Source organism: Cynocephalus volans, chromosome 13 (assembly GCF_027409185.1).
Source record: "Cynocephalus volans isolate mCynVol1 chromosome 13, mCynVol1.pri, whole genome shotgun sequence".
Classification (NCBI taxonomy): domain Eukaryota; kingdom Metazoa; phylum Chordata; class Mammalia; order Dermoptera; family Cynocephalidae; genus Cynocephalus; species Cynocephalus volans.
This window is the reverse complement of record NC_084472.1, coordinates 102,491,160-102,512,465: the sequence shown is the minus strand read 5'-3', so window position 1 is coordinate 102,512,465 and position 21,306 is coordinate 102,491,160. Positions and strand designations below refer to the sequence as shown.

Below are 21,306 nucleotides of genomic sequence, written 5' to 3'. Positions count from 1 at the left end.
GTATGGTGTTTGTCCCTAATGTATTGTCATCTCTTTTTCATAGTCTTTCCCAGTTATTAATACAGTAGTGTAGGATAAGCTTAATATAATTTTTCTAAATTTCAGCAAGGGAACATCAGATGTTCCTTTATGGATTTCTACAAATTTGACAAAATAGCCAATTTCAAATGGAATAATCTGTAAAGGCTAGTTAATAAGTTCTTATACAAAGCAATATCACAGGGTTTGCAACTGGATTTGAATCTATACCCTGCTACTAACTAGACTCAGTTTTCTTATGTTTAAAAGGGGAAATAATACCTGTTAAATAGGATTTCTGGGAGGGATTAAATGTGCAAATCACTTGGTATGGTGTCTGTCAAGTAATAAGTGTTCAGTAAATGTTAGTTACTATTATTGTTACAAGTGTCCTGAACACCTTGGGAAAATGAACCATGTATGTAATATTTGGTAACTGAAATAGTGAATGTGAAAGCATATTAGTAGTAGTAGTATTATCTTTCGAAACATAATAGATTTCAACGTGCCACTTAAGTTGTCAAAATCATAACAAAGTTATTTCTAAAGGAAAATTGCATATGAAGTTTCATTTTAGTCTCAAGAGAACATACTCGATAAAGACTTTTCACTAACTGATCTCAAAGGAGTATTATGTTGCCATCTAGAAGCTGTTCTTTTGGATCTCTGACAATTGTTACATTTGACTTGTGGTTGCTCTAATGCAATCTTTTGTTTAAATTATTATTACCAAGCTGGTGCCAGAGATTGCCCCCCCCCCTTTTTAATTTAACCTTTCCATTTGTGGATCAGCCACATGGGAATTTTATAATATCAGATCCGATTCCTTGCTAATAGAATGTGTACTTCTGAAATGTTTTTCTAGTATTTATGGTGAATTTTTTACTGTTCCTGCCTGTGTCTAATGGAATGCATTTGTGATGTGATGGCGGCATTAGGGTTTCTGCCTGTAATTATGCAACAAAATGATAGGTGTTCTGAAACAAATTATCTTTTATATAGGTTTCTCCACACCAAATCTATAGGGAGAGAAGGAAGTGGAGGTTGTTTTTCTCAAAGTGGGTGGGCAGTGCTGACATCTTTTTAAAAGCATCCATGTTTTTGCAGTGGCAGTGCCTGTATTTTTTATTCCTAATTTTGCTGTAAAGTTTACTTTAAAATAATTATGGTATCATTTTTTCCCATTACTTCCCATTTATTTGTTTTAAGTTGGTAAGCAGAATTGATGTAATGATAATAAATTGAACTTTTTATCCCTTAGAAGTAATCCACTCAATTCTTGTGCTTTTTAAGTCTATTAAAAAGCCATATGGATCAGATTGAGGTTTGTATTGTTCCCCTGTTTAATAAGCTGTACTTCTAATTATGGAAGGGAATCTAATCAGGATTAAAGTAAGAGTGAGATAAAGGTACTAATAAAATAACTGTTTTAATGCTTTTAAATTATTTACATTTCATTCCTACCCTTAGTGAGAAATTGTTAGTTTATTGTACACGCAAAGATTTTGTATTTTTCACCAAAATTTTATAGGGTAGAATTCATTAGTTGAAAAACATTAGAGGAAAACAAGAAATATTTTCCCAGCATTAAAATCATCTTTGCTGTTTAAAAGACATAATTACATGTAATTTGAAAATGTTATAATTGTTTTTTGAACTTTATTTCCAGATCATACCAATGGATCATTTAACTTGAAAGCTCTATCAGGAAGCTCTGGGTATAAGTTTGGTGTTCTTGCTAAGATTGTGAATTACATGAAGGTAAGTACTTTTTCAAATAACAAAAATCCTGTTTAGCTTTTTGGCAAAAGAAGGGGATTGGGATTTTCAGAAGTTAAACTTGTATACATATGTCAGAATTTATAAAATTGTATGTTTTCAATATGTACAATTTATTGTATGCCAACCTCAAAAAATTGTAGAAAGTGTTTAATGCTTTGAGCCTTTTATGTTTATATTAAACCGGGATTACAACAAGTAACTTAAGTATATTTAATTTACATTATATCAGGTATGCAATTTAAGCCCATCATTTCATTTATAAGAGTGTGCCCAGGCAGTAGATACATCACCTCTTAATTAGTCAATACCTGCTGGCAAAACCAGCAGGAAAATGTGAATGGTTTTTCAGGATATTGTTTCCATTGGTGTGAGAAGTAAAAATTGCAGGTCAGGCAGATGGTGATGATGATGGCTTCTGTACATCTTGGAGGAGAAAACTAGAGTCTTACAAAGCCACTGACTCACAGAAGATTTAGAATTTAATGTTTGATGAAAGATTTAGTATTTTTTGAACACTAAGTTTTGATGATGTAAGCATTTGGCTTTACTGACTTTGAATCTTAACTTCATTTATTAAAGTGAAATTTTATTTACAGCTAAGATGGCTAAATGATTTCAGATTTTTCCCTTCTGCCATATTCTTATTCCCATTTAGTTGCTAGTTGCATCTATTGAAAAAGTCAAAGAAAATACTGTTTGTTATTATTTTAATTTCACTCATCTATTGATAAAAATAAAAATCAGATTTTAAATTATACTAAGGCTTTTCTTTTGTAATTTAAGAGACTGGTGTCTGGCCATGTCTGAATTCTTTGGTTTGTATTTTACTTTATAGTAGAAATATGTTAGTTTATAATTTCCCATTGTCAAATAATACACATTACTTTAACATTATGTATCACTTTTCATTCATTCCATGCATCTATATTCCCTCACTAGTAAACAGTTATTAAAATCTGTTATATGCTATTTATAGCACTAATGGTGGGAAAACCCAGAAAATGCATGCTCTCAAAGCTGTCAGTCTACTGAGGGAGACTGACATTTAAGTGTCATGTTTTTGCTACTCTGTTAATACAGTCTTCACTTATCTAGATGACATGCTTATAACTTTATTTAGAACAACAATCTTCAGATTTTTTACTCAAGTATCCCTTAAAGCAATTTTGAAAAACTCTGTACCTCTTTGCATATATTTAAATTCATAACTACAATATTTTAGCAAAGTTTAAATAGAAATTCCATATTTCTGATCACTATCATGCTGTAATATTTCAATAAAATATATCATTTTGAAATTTATCTAATGAAGGCCAGCCCGTGGCTCACTTGGGAGAGTGTGGTGCTGATAACACCAAGGCCACAGGTTCAGATCCCTATATATAGGGATGGTTGTTTAGCTCACTTGGGAGAGTGTGGTGCTGACAACACCAAATCAAGGGTTAAGATCCCCTTACCAGTCATCTTTAAAAAAACAAAACAAAACAGAAATTTATCTAATGGAATCTAAGTGCCATCATTAATTTAAAAATATAAAAACAAACTTGCTTAATTGTTGGAAATTTTAATGATTTTTTCTTGAACTTGTATGTACCTTCTGTTACTCCCCTTGAATTTTATCCTAATATTATATATTTTATGCTTAAAATCTTCTATTGATCATTTATCAAACTTCTCTGCTACAATAATATATAAATAACTTGAAATAAAAAATGTTTTTTTTTTTTTTTTTAAAGATGACTGTTAAGGGGATCTTAACCCTTGACTTGGTGTTGTCAGCACCACGCTCAGCCAGTGAGCTAACCAGCCATCCCTATATGGGATCCGAACCCGTGGCCTTGGTGTTATCAGCACCACACTCTCCCAAGTGAGCCACGGGCTGGCCCCAAAAATGTTTTTCCTGTGACTATAAGGCTCTAAGTGTTAAAAATATTTTCTGGTTTGAGTTATCATTGCAGTTATTAGTAGTACACAGTTGATTAGAATAACATACATACATTAAATTTTTTTAAAAATTTAATTTTATTTTGTCAACATACAATGTGGTTGATTATGGTGGCCCATTACCGAAACTTCTCTTCCACCTCCTTCTCCCCCCTCCCTCCCAACAACCTCCTTTCTGTTCGCGTGTCAACTTCAAGGAATTGTAATTGTTGTGTCTTCTTCCCTCCCCCCTCCCAGTTTATTTGTGTATTTATTTATTTATTTTTAGCTCCCACAAATAAGGGAGAACATGTGGTATTTCTCTTTCTGTGCCTGACTTGTTTCACTTAATATAATTCTCTCTAGGTCCATCCATGTTGTTGCAGATGGCAGTATTTCATTCTTTTTTATAGCAGAGTAGTATTCCATTGTGTAGATATACCACATTTTCCGTATCCACTCATCTGATGATGAACATTTGGGCTGGTTCCAACTCTTAGCTATTGTAAATAGTGCTGCAATGCATACATTAAATTTTTGACTAAATTTTACTTTGTATGTAACAGAAATGCATCCTTTAATGAAATGAATGGTGCTGTCTGTCTCTTCTTCCAACAGTTCTTGTTGAGAGCTGAGAAATAAATGTTTGTATAAATAAGCTGATTCTAATGGAAATTTTGTGATAGCAAACTTTTACGAGTTATTTGCCAAAAATAACTTAGTGATTTTTACCATTAAGCTTTCATCAGTTCTATTTGACAGTTCTATTCTTCGGTTTTGTTGAAAGCAAAAGAATGGAAACCACCTGACTTGCCAAAGGATTTGTTACCTGATCCTTTTTTTTTTTTTTTTTTGTCTTTTTTGTGACCGGTACTCAGCCAGTGAGCGCACGGGCCATTCCTATATAGGATCCGAACCCGCGGCGGGAGCGTCGCTGCGCTCCCAGCGCGCCACGGGCTCGGCCCAGTTACCTGATCCTTAATCATTTACTTTCTCAGCTTATAGGAAGTATGTCAGAAAAGCTCTACTAAGACTTATCTAATGTCTAATTAAATCAGTTCCCTTACTTCCCATCATAGGTGCTTTTTCTAAAGCATACTCAGAAGCAGTTAGGAAAATAAAAATATTATTAATTTTAGTATTCCTTTGCCAATGCAATTTTTTGATAAAATGCTTTTGTGGTATGATGTATTTGAAAATATTTTTGTCAAAACCTTCAGTATGACGGGTTAGCTTATTCAATTTATGGAAAGTATCTCCTGGTTGACAAAGCCAGTCTCCACTGCCAAACCAACCAGCCATATTAAATTTGCTATGTATCATAAAATATCTTTTATTTCTAAGTTCAGATAGACAGGTTAATACATTTGGTTAATATAAAAACCAGTGAGAAATAAACTACGGAATGCATACTAGAAGATATTTAAGGTAGTTGAGATGAAAATTGTATGGATCAAATAGAATTAATTTATTCATTTTTATAATAATTTTCAAAACAAGTATTCCTGTGCTCCTTATCATCATGTTACACTGCATCGTTATAAATTAAATAATAAAATATTCATGAAGTTAGGGATATAATAAAAAATACGTTACCCCTTTTTAAATGTGTGTGCCTGCAACTTAGGTGTAAATAAAAGGAAATGATTCAGAGTAATTTCATACATTTTGATTTTGGGTAATTAATGCAAGAGAAAGATACTGCTAAAAACTAATCAGTCCTACAGCTAGCATATAACTTTTTGTTAATAGGAGGCAGAAATAACTTTTTCAAAGATGGTAATGAGAATTGACTAGAATAAAAATTTCTAGATTTGACAAAGTAGGTTTTAACTACCATATCGAATAATGCACACAATCTAAAATAATTCATATACAGTTTTTATCTAGCATAATTTGAACAATTTGGTAGTCCTGGAAAATATTTGTTATATGTAAAGGAGTCAGTCTTCCTAATTGATATTGCTTCAGTTCTTTAAATATACTTTTTTTTTCAAGCTAATAAATATTCAATGAATGAGTTCAGAGGTTTGCTGAAGAGAAGTACTTATATTTAAATTCTTGAAAAAAAATTTTTTATCATTCAAAATTTCTTTTTTTTCCCCACTTGCTCCTCCTGCCTGTCATTAAATATTTCTTACCAATCTTCTCTTTGCTTTGCTTTTACCGGACTCTCCCCTAAGAGCAATCCATTCTTGGACAGTACTGAATGGAAGTGAGGGTGTGTGGGGATAGAAGAGATGAAGTTGTTTAAAAGGAAACTGATCAGTTGTCCACAAATTATAATACTCATATATCAGAACTTAGAATGTCCCAGCAGGGGTCAAAATAGCCTATTTTTAACTTTTAGAAAAATATATAAGACTGGAAAAGACAAGAAGTCCTGTAGTGGATAGTTTATAGCACATCAATTATCATTTATGAAGGATTCCCCCAAACAGTATTTTTTTTACTTGTCCTTTTGTTTTGGTCCCTGGAGTTTACTCTACCTTCAGGCAGTGCATCATAAATTCTGAGTCGGGGTGGGAAGTTGTACTTTTTTTTTTTTTTTTTGGTTAAAGAGAGGAGGGCCAATTTTGAGTGGGAAAAGTACATATGGAAGGTGATCTGTAAACTGATCCTTGGAGAGTCTTCAACTGTCCCTTGTGTACCCTTTTTGAGGATTTGATAAAACCAAGAACTTAGAAACAAAAAAAAAGCTAACAAAAATGTTCCTCATAGTTTATTCATTTACTTATAGGGAACTCTTTAATTGCTCAATGAGATTTAGAAATTATATGGAAAAAGTTCAAGGGGAGCCATCAGGAACTGTTTGAGATAGTTACAGAGATATGTAGCAAAAAGTGACAACTGTAAAAAAAGTGCTAAGCAGGTAAAAGCATTAAAGTCAGACCCAAGAACTTCAAAATCATAATACTGTACTGAGAATATTTGGCCCAGGGACAAACTGCCCAACACATCTCATGAGCTCCTGAGGTGGTTATTGTTACACCATAGTGCAGTAATTTATGTTATAAATTACTGTTAACAGTAACTGAGACGTCAGAAAAGATTAAATTATGTGCAGTGGACCTGTTTTGGAAGATAGAGGAAGTTTATGATCCATTTTAGAAGGCTTTTTATAGAAATGGTTGATATAAAACAAATTTTATTGCTTAAAGGAGTAAGTCTTAATAGCATACCAAATTATCTCGAAAATTCCCATATGAAGGATGTCCCTTTCTTCATATAAGACACTACTTTAGTTCTCAAATAATGAATCAAGGGTGTACTTTGTTTTTTGATAGAATGGTTTTCCTGTTGATTTCACCATTATCCCTTTATGTGGGTGTATCTCAGTTATAGAATACATCACGTTCAAACGTTTGATTAGTTTGCTTTAGTCTTGCTCAGTGTTGCTCACTGTTTTCATTCTCTAACAGCAACAGCATCAGCATCATTTGGGAACTTGTCAGAAATGCCAGTGGGTCCCTTCCTAGAGCTATTAAATTTGAAACACTGTGAGTGTAACTCAACAGTCTGTGTTTTAAAAAGCTCTTCAGGTGATTGTGATGCACGCTAAAGTTTGAGAATTTCTGGCCTAGATTCTGTCTGAATTAATTCTGGTAATTATTTTTGAATTAGAGACACCAGAGTTCATAGAAATTAAATGACTGGCTCACAGGGGCACAGTGTGGTCAATAGTAGTACATATTGAGCAATTAAGGAGTTCCCTTACAAGCAAACGAATAACAATAGTAGGTGAAGAACCTGGATTTATTTACAGTTTTAAACAAAGTATGTAAATTATGTGCCAGTATCTCTCATAAATACAGGTATAAGAATCATTAAAAAGAGATGGACAAATTGAATCTGCCCATATATAAGGATAATACTTTGTGACAAAGAGTTTACTCTAGGAATGTAAGAGTGGTTAATATTTGAAAATTCATTAGTATAAGTCATATTAAGAGAATAAAGAGGAAAAATCATTTGATCATCTCAGTAGATACAGAAAAAGTTTCTGATAAAATTGAATACCTATATATGGTAATAGCTTGTAGCAAATTAATGGTAGAGGCAAAGTTCCTTAGTCCAATGGAGCAGCCTTTCTCAATCTTCTTACCCTGGAGGAACCCTTGCAAAAAATTACAGCTCCAGCTCCCATGCGCTAACATAATCAGTGAGTTATATAGATATGATGAGTTAATAATAATTATCAGTGTTCTTTTGATTAGAGAATGATATATTTTTTGTATTCAATCTGCCCAATTTATTAGCCTACTCTTTTTTATTGTTGTGGTGGTGGTGGTGGTTTCTTCTCCCCCAAAAGGATATTAACCCTAGTGCAAGTCAGTAGTATAGGCAGAGTAAATTTTAGTGTTTTCTTTTTAGTTCTTCCAGGTGGTTTTCAATAATGCTCAAGACTTGCTGATATCCTTCCTCACTTTTTTTTTTTTTTCCCAAGACCAAACAGCATTACAAGATTTCCTTTGCCACATGATTTTTTTCAAAGATTCAGTTTTCCTTTGAAATCAAAAAATTTCCTTTGAAATCACTTGGAGTTAGAGCATTTTTTTCTAGACTTGTTCAACTGGTTCATATTATTTAAAAAAAAAAAAAAAATCTGCTAAGAAAACTAGCTTCCGCAGTCATTCTTCATCTTCAAAGCACTCAGTAAAGTATGGCCTACTATCTTCTTGAAAGTACTTCTGTAATTCACCTTTCAGCTTACTGTTCTGTCAAGGATACCACCTCTGCTAAGCCACTGGATTTCTGTACGTAGCGGAGATTTATGTGCTCAAACTGCACTGGTCTTTATTTAATAAAGCGAGTCATTTTTGTGGCATTATTCTAGACATTTTTCATTTCATTTCTAAGGGTTTTTGATGCTAGTACCTCTCAGAAGAAAGCAATGCCTTGTGACATTAGGAGATATATATATATATACACACACACACACACACACACACACACACACACACCCACACCCACACACACACACACATTTTTATGTATGTATATAAATATATAAATATATGTATTTTATTTTATTTTTTATTGAATCATTGTTGATTATGCATATTTTTGGGATTCAATGTTGACATGTTGATCAAATCAGTATTACTAGTGTATATATTGTTACAAATTGTACTTATTCTTTATGCCCCTTGTCCAACTTCTCCCTATCCCCCTTCCCTCCCTCCTCCCACCACTGATAACCCTAGATTTCTTTTCCCTCTGAAATAGTAATGGTTACTCTGTTGATTTGTTGCCTAGATGATCTGTCCAGTGCTGAGAGGTGTGTTCGGGTCCCCTGGTATTACCATAGAGCCGATTCTTCTTTAGTCATTCTGGAATGGATTTTGTGGAGAGAGACATCCTCTTCTTTTCTCTGCTAGTGACTCTCCTTGTTTCAATGCACTCCAGTGATTGGTGGACCATCTGCGTGTTGGTGGTTGAGACATCTAGCCACTTTCATGGCAGCCACGGTTACGGTGGTGGCTGTGGTGGGCCACCCAAATGGAGGTGATATTTTTGGCATGCTCCTTGGTGCTGGCAGTGTGCCTGGTTGTGGGTGGGTGGGTGGGGGTCAGGTCCCTGGCTCCAGCCTTAGGTCCCCTGGTGGGCCCAAGGTACTGGTGGTGTGCCTGGGCCAGAACTAATTTTTTGTCATTTGCTTACTTCTAAAATGGGGGAACTTCCTGTGGGAACCAGTACTTGAGTTCTGTGGTTGAGCTAAATTGCTGCTTTGCTGCTGTTTCCCTAGGGAAGGCTTTCTGTGCAGGTCAGGGTTTAATGGTTGACCTTATAGGTACTTCCAGCTCTCTAGAGACCCAGTGCATCTGGGTTGTGTAGAAACTCTGATTTGGGCTTGAGTCTTTTCATCAAACTGTATCCCATGCAATTCTGTATTCCTGACCAGTCTCCGTTGAGTGGTCCTGTGCTGATTGGAGGGTGGATTAGCTGTCCTTACTGTGTCTCAGTGTTCTCCTGGTGGGCCTGTCTCCTCCACCACTCATGATCCAAACACTTCCCATGGACAGGCCATGCTCCGATCTCTTGTGATGACTCACCGGCCTCTAAATGGCTTCTTTTTTCAGTTGTTCCAGGTCCTCGTTCCTGCATGGGTCCATGGGAACCCTATTAGTGGTCTTGCTGTCCTGGGGGCCACCAAGGCCCCCTTCTCCCCTCCCACCTCCAAGCAACTCCATCAGAAGGGCACAGCTGTGGCTTCTGCTGACTCTTGCTCCGTTTCCTCAGCAGTTCCAGCCTTAAAGTGGCCGTGGCATGAAACCCTCCAAGCAGTTTTTTCTTTCTCGTTTTGTTATAATAGCTTTTCCCTTGGCGATTTGATAGCTGTTTTTGGCTTTTCTGTTTACATAGCTCAGTGATAGTGGTTAGGCTTTCATAAATTGATTACTATTTCTGTCTTTGAGCTTGTTCTGATTCCAAAAATCCCATTTATTTTAAATTAATTAAATTTGTTTATTTATTTTGGCAGGAGGTAGAGGATACCCTTTCCGGCTGGTAAGGGTATCCAGATCCTTGACCTTGGTGTTATAACACTGTGCTCTAAGCAACTGAGCTAACCAGATAGCCCCTCCATTTATTTTAAATTTGAAAACAAGAATAATAAAGACAGGGTTAGTGATGTTTTATTTTTGAGTTGTATTCATTTATTTGCTTATGTTTTAAACTTACAGAAGGGCTTTGTTTGGAAGATTTTTTAGAAATAAAGATTAGAAAATTGTTTCTAAAATTTTTAAGATGCAGATATGAGTTTTTATCCGTATAGTTTTTAAACTTGGAAATCACATAATGATGGAAATATTTCTAAAACATTTTTTTTCAAAATGCTCTTTTCACTGCACAAATTTCTTTCAAAAAGCAGTTATTTTGTTACTTTCACACATCGTTAAAATGCTGGTTTTATTTCGAAGGAACAGATTGTTTATTATAATTATCTTTAAAATAATTGTTAGCAAACTGCAAATAGCTGCCATAATATCTAGCAGATTTGAAACATTTGCCATTTTGTAAAAATAAACTTGTAATTCAGCTTTAAATGATCATTCCTTACAGCTTTATGGAAGCACTGTGCAGTTGTATATTTTAAAGGCCTTTTTTTTTTGGTTGGGGGTGGCTGGCTGGTACTAAAGTCTTTTTCAAAAAATAAAATTCACCACAATTTATCTGATAGCAGGTAAATTGCAATATGTTACAGAATGCTGAAAGTGAGGAGTGAGTGAGGCCATGTCTGTCATCCCTTTGTCACGTGAGATTCCCAGTCTTCCCTCAAGAATCCTACATGTATGTCACCATCTGAAATGTGGATCACCTGACATGAAGCACTGGTGTCAATGCACATATTAAATATTAGTAAAACATAATTTTTAAATGGAAATTTTAGATTAAAATTTTAATAAAGCTTCTCAAGAATCATACAAATTGACTGATTTGTGTACCCCTGTATGGGGTACTTTGGAGACCACTGTGCTGTACTACAACTGCCGCCCTTCCTTTTTCTTTATCTTATAGGTCTGCCCATATCTAGCTTTCTTTTTCATTTCTTCTGACTGAGTTGTCTTTCTGACAGATAAGTGTATACCTGACTTTCATAGATGTATGTTTGTTTAGCTTTCCCCTCTGTTGGGAGCTCTTGGAAAAGCAGTAGTTGTTTTCATGGCATCGTATGTCTCATTGCAGTACTCTCAGCTTGTAGGAGTTACCACTAAATATCTGAATGAGTAAGTGAACGAATTAACAGCAGCTGCTCAATAAATGGTTTTTGTGTGTGATGTTAGGCTTTATGTCTATCTTTCCAAACATTCTAGTTTTGAGAAGTGATTATTCTACTTTTACAGGGCCTATTCTAGTTTTACAGAGAGTTTCAGTAACCTGCTCAACGTGGTGGAGTCTAGATTTTTTTTCTCTTGAAGAGTTATTTTTGCTTTGAAAAGTAATATATCTCTTAGTATAAAAGGTAAAATGACATAAGAAGCTATAAATGAAGGGTCTTGTTCTCACCTCTAATCCTACATGTTTTCTCCCCGTCCTGCTTTCCAGAGGTAACCAACCTCTTTTATTAGTTTCTTATGACTTTTCCAGTGGTTCTTTGTGCAGGAACAAAGTACAAATATATTTATATATATATATTTATTATTATTATGCCTGACCTTTCCTATGTAAAATGCTTCATACTGTATGTATTTTTCAACATATGTACTTTTTTCTTTTGCATTTACTTGTTTTAAAAATGGACTTTATTTCTTAGAGCAGTTTTAGGTTCATGGCAAAACTGATTGGAAAGTACAGAATTCCCATATGGCCCCTTCTCTTCCCCCTACTGGTTCTCCTACTATCAACATCCCACACCAAAGTATTACATTTGTTAGAATTAATCAACCTACTCACATTATCACTCAATGTTCATAGTTTACATTACAGTTCACTCTCAGTATTATACATTCTGTGGGTTTTGATGAACGTGTAAGTATCCACCATTATGGCATCATACTGATTAGTTTCACTGCCCTAAAAATCCTATGTGCTCTGCCTATTCATCCCTCCTTCCTTCTAACCCTTGGCAAGCATTAAACTTTTTACTGTCTCCATAATTTTGCTTTTTCCAGAATGTCATACAGTTGTAACCATATAGTATGTATCCTTTTCAGATTGGCTTCTTTCACTTAGTAATATGCATTCATGGTTCCTCCATGTCTTTTCATGGCTGGATAGCTCATTTCTTTTTAGCATTGGATAATATCCCACTGTCTGGGTGCACCACAGTTTATGTATCCATTCATCTACTGAAGGACATCTTGGTTGCTTCCAAGTTTAGGCAATTATGGCTAAAGCTGCTATAAACATCCTTTTGCAGGTTTTTATATGCACATACATTTTCAGCTTTTTTGGGTAAATGCCAAGGATTGTGATTGCTAGATTGATTGAATGGTTAAGAGTGTGTTTAGTACTGTAAGAAAACACTAAACTGTCTTCCAAAGTGGCCATACTGTTTTGCATTCCCACCAGCGGTGAATGAGAGCTCCTGTTCCTCCACATCCTCTCCAGCGTTTGGTGTCTAAATGTGTTTTTTAACTTCATAACTTGTCCTGGACCTCTTTTCAAATTAGCACATAGAGAACATCTACATTTTCTTTTTGAACATCTGTATAGTAGCATTACTGCAGTTTATTTAATTAGTCCTCTTGATGGCCACTTGGATTGTTTCTCATATTTTCCTTTTATAAACAATACTGCAGTGACCTTAAGTCACTTTTCTGTGTTGTGCTGGTATATCTGTGGGATAAATTCCTAGAAATAGGACTGCTGGGTCAAAGGGTTTAAAGGCATTCGTATCATCAGATTGCCTTCCCTAAGGGTTGTACCAATTTGCACTCTTACCAGCAGTTTGTGAAAAGACTGTTTCCTTATAGCTTCTCTAATAGAGTTGTCAGACACTGGGAGTTTTGCCAGTCTAATAGGTGAGAAATATATTGGTGGAAGTTGAGTATCTTTTCATATGTTAAGATCACTTGCATTTCTTTTTCTGTTATCTGTGTGTTCCTGTCTTTGGGTCATTATCCTGTTAGACTTTTGGAGCTCTTGAAATATTAGGAAGATTAGCTCTTCATGATATGAGTTGCAAATATTTTTTCTCAGTTTTATCATTTGGTTTTATAGAGCCATGAGTTTGAACCGAGTTCTGTCTGATTTTGTAGTCTGTGTTCTTCAGCACTCTAGTTGTGCTGCTTCCATATTACATGTTCAATATTCTTGAAGAGATTTATTTGTGTGTAGCTGTGATTTAATGCACCTAGCATTTTAAAACTGTCTTCTAATGATGATTTTTTTCCCTCGATAGACACGGCATCAGCGAGGTGATACACATCCTCTAACTTTAGAAGAAATTTTGGATGAAACACAGCATTTGGATATTGGACTCAAGCAAAAACAATGGCTAATGACTGAGGTAAGAATAGGCTTAAAATATTGTAAAAGATTAGTTGATTTCCAGAGATACTTTCTATAACTAGAGTGTTTTTAATATGCTGAAATCCGATACTGCTTTTTACTTTTTCTTAAAAGAACTGGTGTAGGATCTTTGTTTTTGTTTTTTAAACATATACATTTATAAGATTGTTTGATTTGGTGTTTTTTTACATAGTTTTGTGTTTCTACTTATTTTTAAATGTTCAAGTTAAGACTCTAGTGTAAAAGTTGTAAAGAAGTCAATACACCAATTCCACTTAAGTTTTTATAGAGAAATTGATGTTTATCACTTTATAATTTATATATTTGCAAAGTGTCTTGTTTTTATATGTGTTTTAGGAAATTTAAAACATGAGCTACTGTAGGGATAGCAAGATATTTTGTTGCACTATTACTACTAAGAAATAGAAATTACTGCCTCTAGAAAGTTACTTGGAAAAATAGTCATGAACATTGTGTATGAACACACACTGTTTGAAGAAATCCCAGCACAGTCAGTGACAATGCTAATTTGGAAATGAATAGCATTTAAAAAATCTTTTCATTTTTATTTTATTTTTCCTTTTTCTTATTTTTATGAATAACATTTTTAAAATTCAGATTTTTGTCTTTTTTGAGTTTACATATGAAATGACAACTAAGAAAACTAATTTCTAGGACCAGTGATAGATTTTAAAGACCAAATGTAAAATTCCTAAAACACAATTCAATTAATTTATTTTACCAAGCAAAATACAGTTTTTGATTTTTATAATATAAAACGAACCAGTTAATCAGTATCATTGTAGGTCGTATTAGTGATATACAAATAATGGTAATCCACATTTAAATTTGCTGATTTACCTAATCTTGGAATTTCATGGACTGCCAACATTAAAGTTTATTTTTATCCTCATATTGCTATTCTATTCTCCCTCCTTTCTTCTTTCTGTGTTTCTTCTCTTTCTCCTTTCAGGGACAGGCTGGCAACTGCAGAAGAAAATAAATAGGGTTGCTCTTTCTTGAAGAGCTTTCCTTCTGATATTAGCTGTAAACAGAACTGTCTAGGAACATAGTTTTATATTCAGTAGTTCCTGCATTCCTACTCATTTTCATTCTCAAGCTGTCATTATAGGTAACGTTCTTGTATGCACTAGTCTGGTCCTTTTCAGTGCTTTCCACATCTGCTAGTGCCTGTTGATATCAGGTGGAAAAGACTGTTCAGTGTTCATCCCAGGGCAGTGCCTCTCATGTTGTTATGCCAGTGTGCAATAAACTATACTTTGGGGGTGGGATGGGCAGTACCAGTTCACTTTGCCTATTAATTGGTGTTTTATTGGTTCTTACCCATTTTGTCTTCCAAAATAAAGCTTTCTTCAAAGCAGTTATGATAAAATGGCTTATTTCTTTCCAAAGAATTTATGTAAATAATACATAATTTCTTTTATAAAAAGTGAGCATCATGCTGATCTTTACCTACCGTCCTAGGATACTGGGTGTTCAGTATTTTAAATCTACTAGTTCGTATTCACAAGATACTTTTAGTTTACTATATTGGGTAGTGTTTTTTCTTTTTTAATAATTAGTGGAATTTAAGAATGTATATATGAGATTTCCTTTTGCTAATATATCCAAATCGTGTCACTGTTACAGGCGTTAGTCAACAATCCCAAAATTGAAGTAATAGATGGGAAGTACGCCTTCAAGCCCAAGTACAACTTGAAAGATAAGAAGGCCCTGCTTAGGCTCTTAGATAAGCATGACCAGCGAGGATTAGGAGGAATTCTTTTAGAAGACATAGAAGAAGGACTGCCCAATTCCCAGAAAGCTGTCAAGGTAACTTCTCTTTTCTTTCTATGTCTTAACATAATTTTACTTAATAAAATTTAAGTAATTTTTAAAACCTCCATCATACATACATGGGGATGTAGAAAGCTACTTGAAGATATGAAATTTGTCTTGTGCCACTGAGCAGAAAAGAGGGTTGCTGCCTTTGTGTAACTTTGTCAGATTTCTTTTCTTAAAGCTTGAGTCTTCAGAATATTTCTGGAAAGTTTTCTTAAAAGGCATTAGTGTTTCTTTTATAAGTTGTATTTGTAAACAAGAGCTGCTTCAACACTATTATAGTAGACATTGATTACCTGAAGAACTAGAGGTATTAAATGCAAAAGCATTGGTTAATAACCTGGCTGTTTTGAAGTCGTAAAGGGGTTATCAACAAAAGTCATACTGGTACAGAGTACATTTCCAGTTTAAATTTGAAACTCTCTTGGAAAAGCTGCTTGTTTCCATTCTTTATAATTGCTAATGGTTGATGCTAACTTGCGAGCAGGTTCATTCTTCTTGCTACTTGTGGAGTAAAACCTGCCCCTTTCTCTCCTCTGCTTCTTGGTAATTGAATTACATACGTGTTAGACCATTTGGGATTGTACCTGAGGCTCTGTTTTTTTTTTTTTTTTTTCCAATTTTTTTTTTGTTCTGTTAATCTATTGTCAAGTTCCCTTACTTTTCATTTTCAATTTGTTGTAAGTCCAATTGAATTTTTTATTTTAGAGATTGTATTTTTCAGTTCCAGACTTTTTATGGTTTCTGTTCCTTTGCTGAGTGATTTTCTGTTTGTTTATTTTTTCCATTCATTGTAAGTGCATTTTCCATTATACTCTTGAGAATAATTTCTTACAGCTGCTTTAAAATCTTTTTCTTCTAATTCCAACAGCTGAGTCATCTAGGGGCTGGTCTGCACTGTTTGTTTCTTTCTCTTGAGTATAGGTTATGTTTTCCTGTTTCTTCATATATCTCATATATTTCTGTTGGGTCTTGGACATTGTGAATCATATGTGTAAAGACTCACAGTTCTGTTGTATTCCTCCAAAGAGTGTTTTTGTTTGTTTTGTTTTGTTGAGTGGGCAATATCTTGGCCAGACTCAAACTCTAAACTTTGGCTTTCCTACAGTGAGTAGCATTTAACATATCTGTTCTGTTCTTGAGCCTTAGCTCTTTTGCTTGGAGTCTTTTCAGCTCATGCATTGTTCAGGGCAGCCAGAGATTTGGACAGAATTTATACTCCTCTGAATTTCTTTTTTCCCAGTTTCCCTTTTTCACTTTCCAGCTACTGTGGTTACCCCGTATCAATTTTCTGGTTTTTCAATCCAGAAACACTGAGGATTTCTTTCTCGCTTTTATCTGCACAGGCCACTGATGGTGGCCTTCCCTCAGTGCTCTTTCCTTCTTCCAAGTATACACCTCTCTTCCACTTTCTGCCTGTTTTTGGTAGCTCTTCAGTTCCTTTAATGATTTTTAAATGTCTTGTCCAGGTTTTATAGTGTTTTCTGTGGGAGGGTTGGTCCTTTAGGAGCTACTTCTCCATTACCAGAAGCAGAACCCTCCCAAGATTTTTAATTTAACATGCCTAAACTTAAACAACCTGAACAAATATTGCAAATAATGACATGTCAACAAAGTTGATGAATTGTGCTCTTTATAGTGTGTTGAAAGGTAAGCATTCTGAATCCTAGCTTAATTAACAGTTAGGAGTGCTAGGTATGTTTCCTGCTCTGCTCTTTTTTCCCATTTTGATAGGGGCCAGTATTGTTACTACACATTAGGCTTTTCATTACATTCTTAAGTAGAACAGTGCTGTAATCTGATAATTGTTTAGTCTATTTTAAATAATATTGTGATGTAAAGTCATTTTGACACCCTATCTTTACTGGCTCTGTTCTTTTAGTTAGGGTTAGAGTTGGAAGGATCATGAAAAGTGCAGTCTGTTGTCATTTTCAGAGAGGATTAATTTCTAATTTCTTTGAAACCCAGAATTTAATTCTCTTTTTACTAATGTATAAATGTGTTTTATCCTAAGTAATTTCTGAAGGAGTTCTTTGTCATAGCTAAGCTAAATTCCTTCTGCATTGCGTCCTCTTCAGTTCTTGGTTGGGATGGAAGATAACTTACTGTCATTTTGTTGATCATACAGTGCTTTGAAGAAATAGATAATATAGTTCTAGCAAGGAACAAAAAGCATTGTGCAAAAGCAAGAAAATAAGAGAATGAAGAAAACCAGTGAATGTTCCAGGTTACTCATCCCTCAGTAATTGTTATTTGGGGGTTTTCTAACAATTAAATTAACTGCCAGTGTAGTCCGATTAGGCCAGTCTGCATTTGTGATGTGATACATTAATTTTAAGGCAATGTATTGAATTAGCTACTCTTAAGTGTTATTTAAAATTAAAAAAAAAAATTTAACTTGTAAAAAACACATAGCATAAAATTTAACATATTAACCATTTTTAAGGGTATAGTTTAATAGTGTTGAGTATATTCACATTGTAGTGGAAAAGTTCCCCAGAACTTTTACGTTTTGCAAAACTGAAACTCTGTACCCATTAAACTACTCCTCTTTCCTCCTGCCCCCAGTCTCTGGCAGCCATGATTCTACTTGAGTTTGATTACTTCAGATACCTAATATAAGTGGAATCATCCAGTATTTGTCTTTTTGTGACTTTTTTATTTTTATTTTTTATTTCATTTAGTGTAATGTCCTCTAGGTTCATCCATATGTTGTAGCATGTGACAGGATTTCCTTCCTTTTTAAAGCTGAATAATATTCCATTGCATGTATATACCACATTTTGTTTATCCATTCATTTGTCAGTGGACATTGGGCTGCTTTTATCTCTTGGCTATTGTGAGTAATGCTGCTATGAACATGAGTGTGCGGCTAACTCTTTGAGTCCCAGAAGTAGGATTGCTGAATTTATCATATGGTAATTCTATTTTTAATTTTTTGAGGAACTTCCATACTGTTTTCTATAGCATTTGCATTATTTTAGCATACCACTAACAGTGCACAAAGGTTTCAGTTTCTCCACATCCTTGCCAACACTTGTTATTTTCTGTTTTTATTTTTGACTCTCGCCATCCTAGTGAGTGTGAGGTGATAGGTCATTGTGGTTTTGATTTGCATTTCTCTAGTGATTAGTGATGTTGAGCATCTTCACGTGCTTGCTGACCATTGTACGTCATCTTTGGAGAAATGTCTATTCAAGTCCTTTGCCCATTTTTGAATTGGGTTATTAGTGTTTTTTTGTTGTTGAATGGTGGGAGTTCTTTATATATTCTGGATACTAGTCCTTTAGATATATGATTTGCAAATATTTTCTCCCATTCTGTAGATTGCCTTTTCACTATGTTAATTGTATCCTTTGATGCACCAAAGTTTTTGAGTTCGATGTGGTCCCATTTGTTTATTTTTTATTTTGTTGCCTGTGCCTTTGGTGTCATGTCCAAATCATTGCCAGATCTAATGTCATGAGATTTTTTTCCCCTATGTTTTCTTCTAGGAGTTTTATAGTTTTGGGTCTTAACATTTAGGCCTTTAATCTATTTAGTGTTCATTTTTGTATATGGTGTAAGAAGGGTCCAACTTCATTCTTTGGCATGTGGTTATCTAGTTTTTTCAGCACGATTTGTTGAAGAAACTGCACTTTCCCCACTGAGTGGTCTTGGCACCTGCTGAAGATCGTTTCACCACATATGCCAAGGTATTTCTGGGCTCTGTTCTGTTCCATTGGTCTATATTTCTGTCTTTAAGCTGATACTACCATGTTCTGATTACTGTAGCTTTTGTAATATGTTTCAAAATCAGGAATTGTGAGATCTCCAACTTTGTTCCTTTTCAGGATTGTTTTGGCTATTTGGGGGTCCCTTGAGATTCCATATGAATTTTTGAGTGGATTTCTCTATTTCTGCAAAAAGTGCCACTGGGATTTTGACAGGGGTTGTGTTGAATCTGTAGATTGCTTTGGGCAGTATTGACATCTTAACAATATTGTCTTTCAATCTGTAAGCATGGAAGTCTTTCTATTTATTTGTCTTTAATTTTTTTCTTTTTAAAAAATTTAACATATTCAGTTTTTCAGGATTTTTTTTGTGTGTGTCTTCTTTAATTTCTTTGTTGTTGTTTTTTGCTTGCTGGCTGTACAGAGCTCAAATCCCAGACCTTGGTGTTATCAGCACCATGCTCTAACCAACTGGGCTAACTGGCCAACCTCTGTGTCTTCCTTAATTTCTTTCAGCAATGTCTTCAGAGTTCTTTTCATTTGCTTTACATATATAGTCATCACCATTTACCACCTGGGTCCAGTGGAATCTATTTTATTATTTTAAAAATATTAAGTCATTTTATTATTAATTTATATAAATAGTAATTAAGGAATGGTGAAAAACAGCTTTATTAGAAATTTTAATAAGAATTTAACATAGCAAACCTCTTTTAAAAAGTATGTTTTGGCAAACACATATCAAAAAGAATACTATCACATCTCTTTTAACAAAGCGAGGTAGATGGTAAAGATTCTTATCGCAAAATATAGTGTGACGAAGTCTTTCCTGTTGAATAACTGACTGGATGAGAACACCATATTTCCTTTTTGTCCTTAGAAGTGTCTTGTTCAACTCATGGATTCTTAAGCTTGAGATTATTCATCTGTGGTACTGTCATCTAAAGAGTCATAGTTTGAAGCTTTAATTCTGAGGTGAATTTCACCAGTATCAGTGTAGAGTGCTGCTATCTGTCTTTTGCATTCATCTTTTGATTCATCTAATAGTGAAATGTCCTTTGTTAATTTTCTTGTCTTTGCTCTGAAGTGTAGGAAATATAAAATTCTGAATTATCAGGTGTACTCAGTGTAAGCTAAATATAACAAAGACTACTGCAGTTTATATTTTTTTGAAAGGTGATGCAATCAGTATTTGAGCAATATAATAAGAAAACTGAAGGAGGGCTATTTATCTCTTCATTACTTACACTTCCAGGTGATTTAATCGTTCTTCCATTTTCTTTTTATTTTAGCACTTTCAAAAATTTTCATTTACTTTTATTTCTATTTTTGGTGCTGGCCAGAATAGGGATCCCTGAACCCTTGACCTTGGTGTTATAACACCTTGACCTTGTGCTCTAACCAACTGAGTTAACCAGCCACCATAATTGGAAATAATTTATGGATAATGATGACCAAGTACCAAAATATTTCAAGGTAAAGGAAAAATAAGAACACTAAGCTGATTCCATAGTGTGTCTTAGGTTAGTAAAAGGGTCCAGTGGATCCAAATAGTAATTGCAGCAAAGATTGAATTTTATTCTGTATTCAACAAATTTTCTTTTTATTCTTTGGAAGACCTCTAAGAATAAAAGTCTTGAAATACCAATCCTTAAAAATGGTCAGAACTGCCTAAGATAGAAACTCAAAAACTAAACTTGGGTCCAGTGGATTCTAATGGTACACTGAGGGTTAAAAGAAATGAAATGGGAATCCTTTGTTGTGCAAAAAAAAATTTTGTTATGAAGTAATTTGGAGTTAACTGAAAAATCTTTCTTTATCTTTAAGGCTTTAGGGGACCAGATACTATTTGTAAGTCGTCCTGATAAGAAGAAAATACTTTTCTTCAATGATAAGAGCTGTCAATTTTCTGTGGATGAAGGTAAGCCTTTCTGTATAGATACTTTCTTTAGTTTGTAAATATATTACAATTTTAGGGTGATAAAATCTACAATTTTTATAGTACAATTATAATTTAAATTTTAAAATACTGCTTGTTTAGCATTATCATCTCTAAGAACAGAGCTAATGG

The 21,306-nt window shown here is 34.3% G+C and overlaps 1 protein-coding gene across 1 annotated transcript in view; it reads left to right on the top strand.

Moving 5' to 3' along the window:
- The window catches only part of GTF2E2 (general transcription factor IIE subunit 2), a 62,154-nt gene that overhangs the window by 17,632 nt on the left and 23,216 nt on the right, over nt 1-21,306 (top strand). Inside the window, exons 3-6 of the mRNA XM_063077273.1 lie at nt 1,688-1,779; nt 13,571-13,678; nt 15,331-15,513; nt 21,063-21,156. Of these exons, the coding sequence (XP_062933343.1) occupies nt 1,688-1,779; nt 13,571-13,678; nt 15,331-15,513; nt 21,063-21,156 (477 nt within the window). The remainder of the gene's footprint in view (nt 1-1,687; nt 1,780-13,570; nt 13,679-15,330; nt 15,514-21,062; nt 21,157-21,306) is intronic.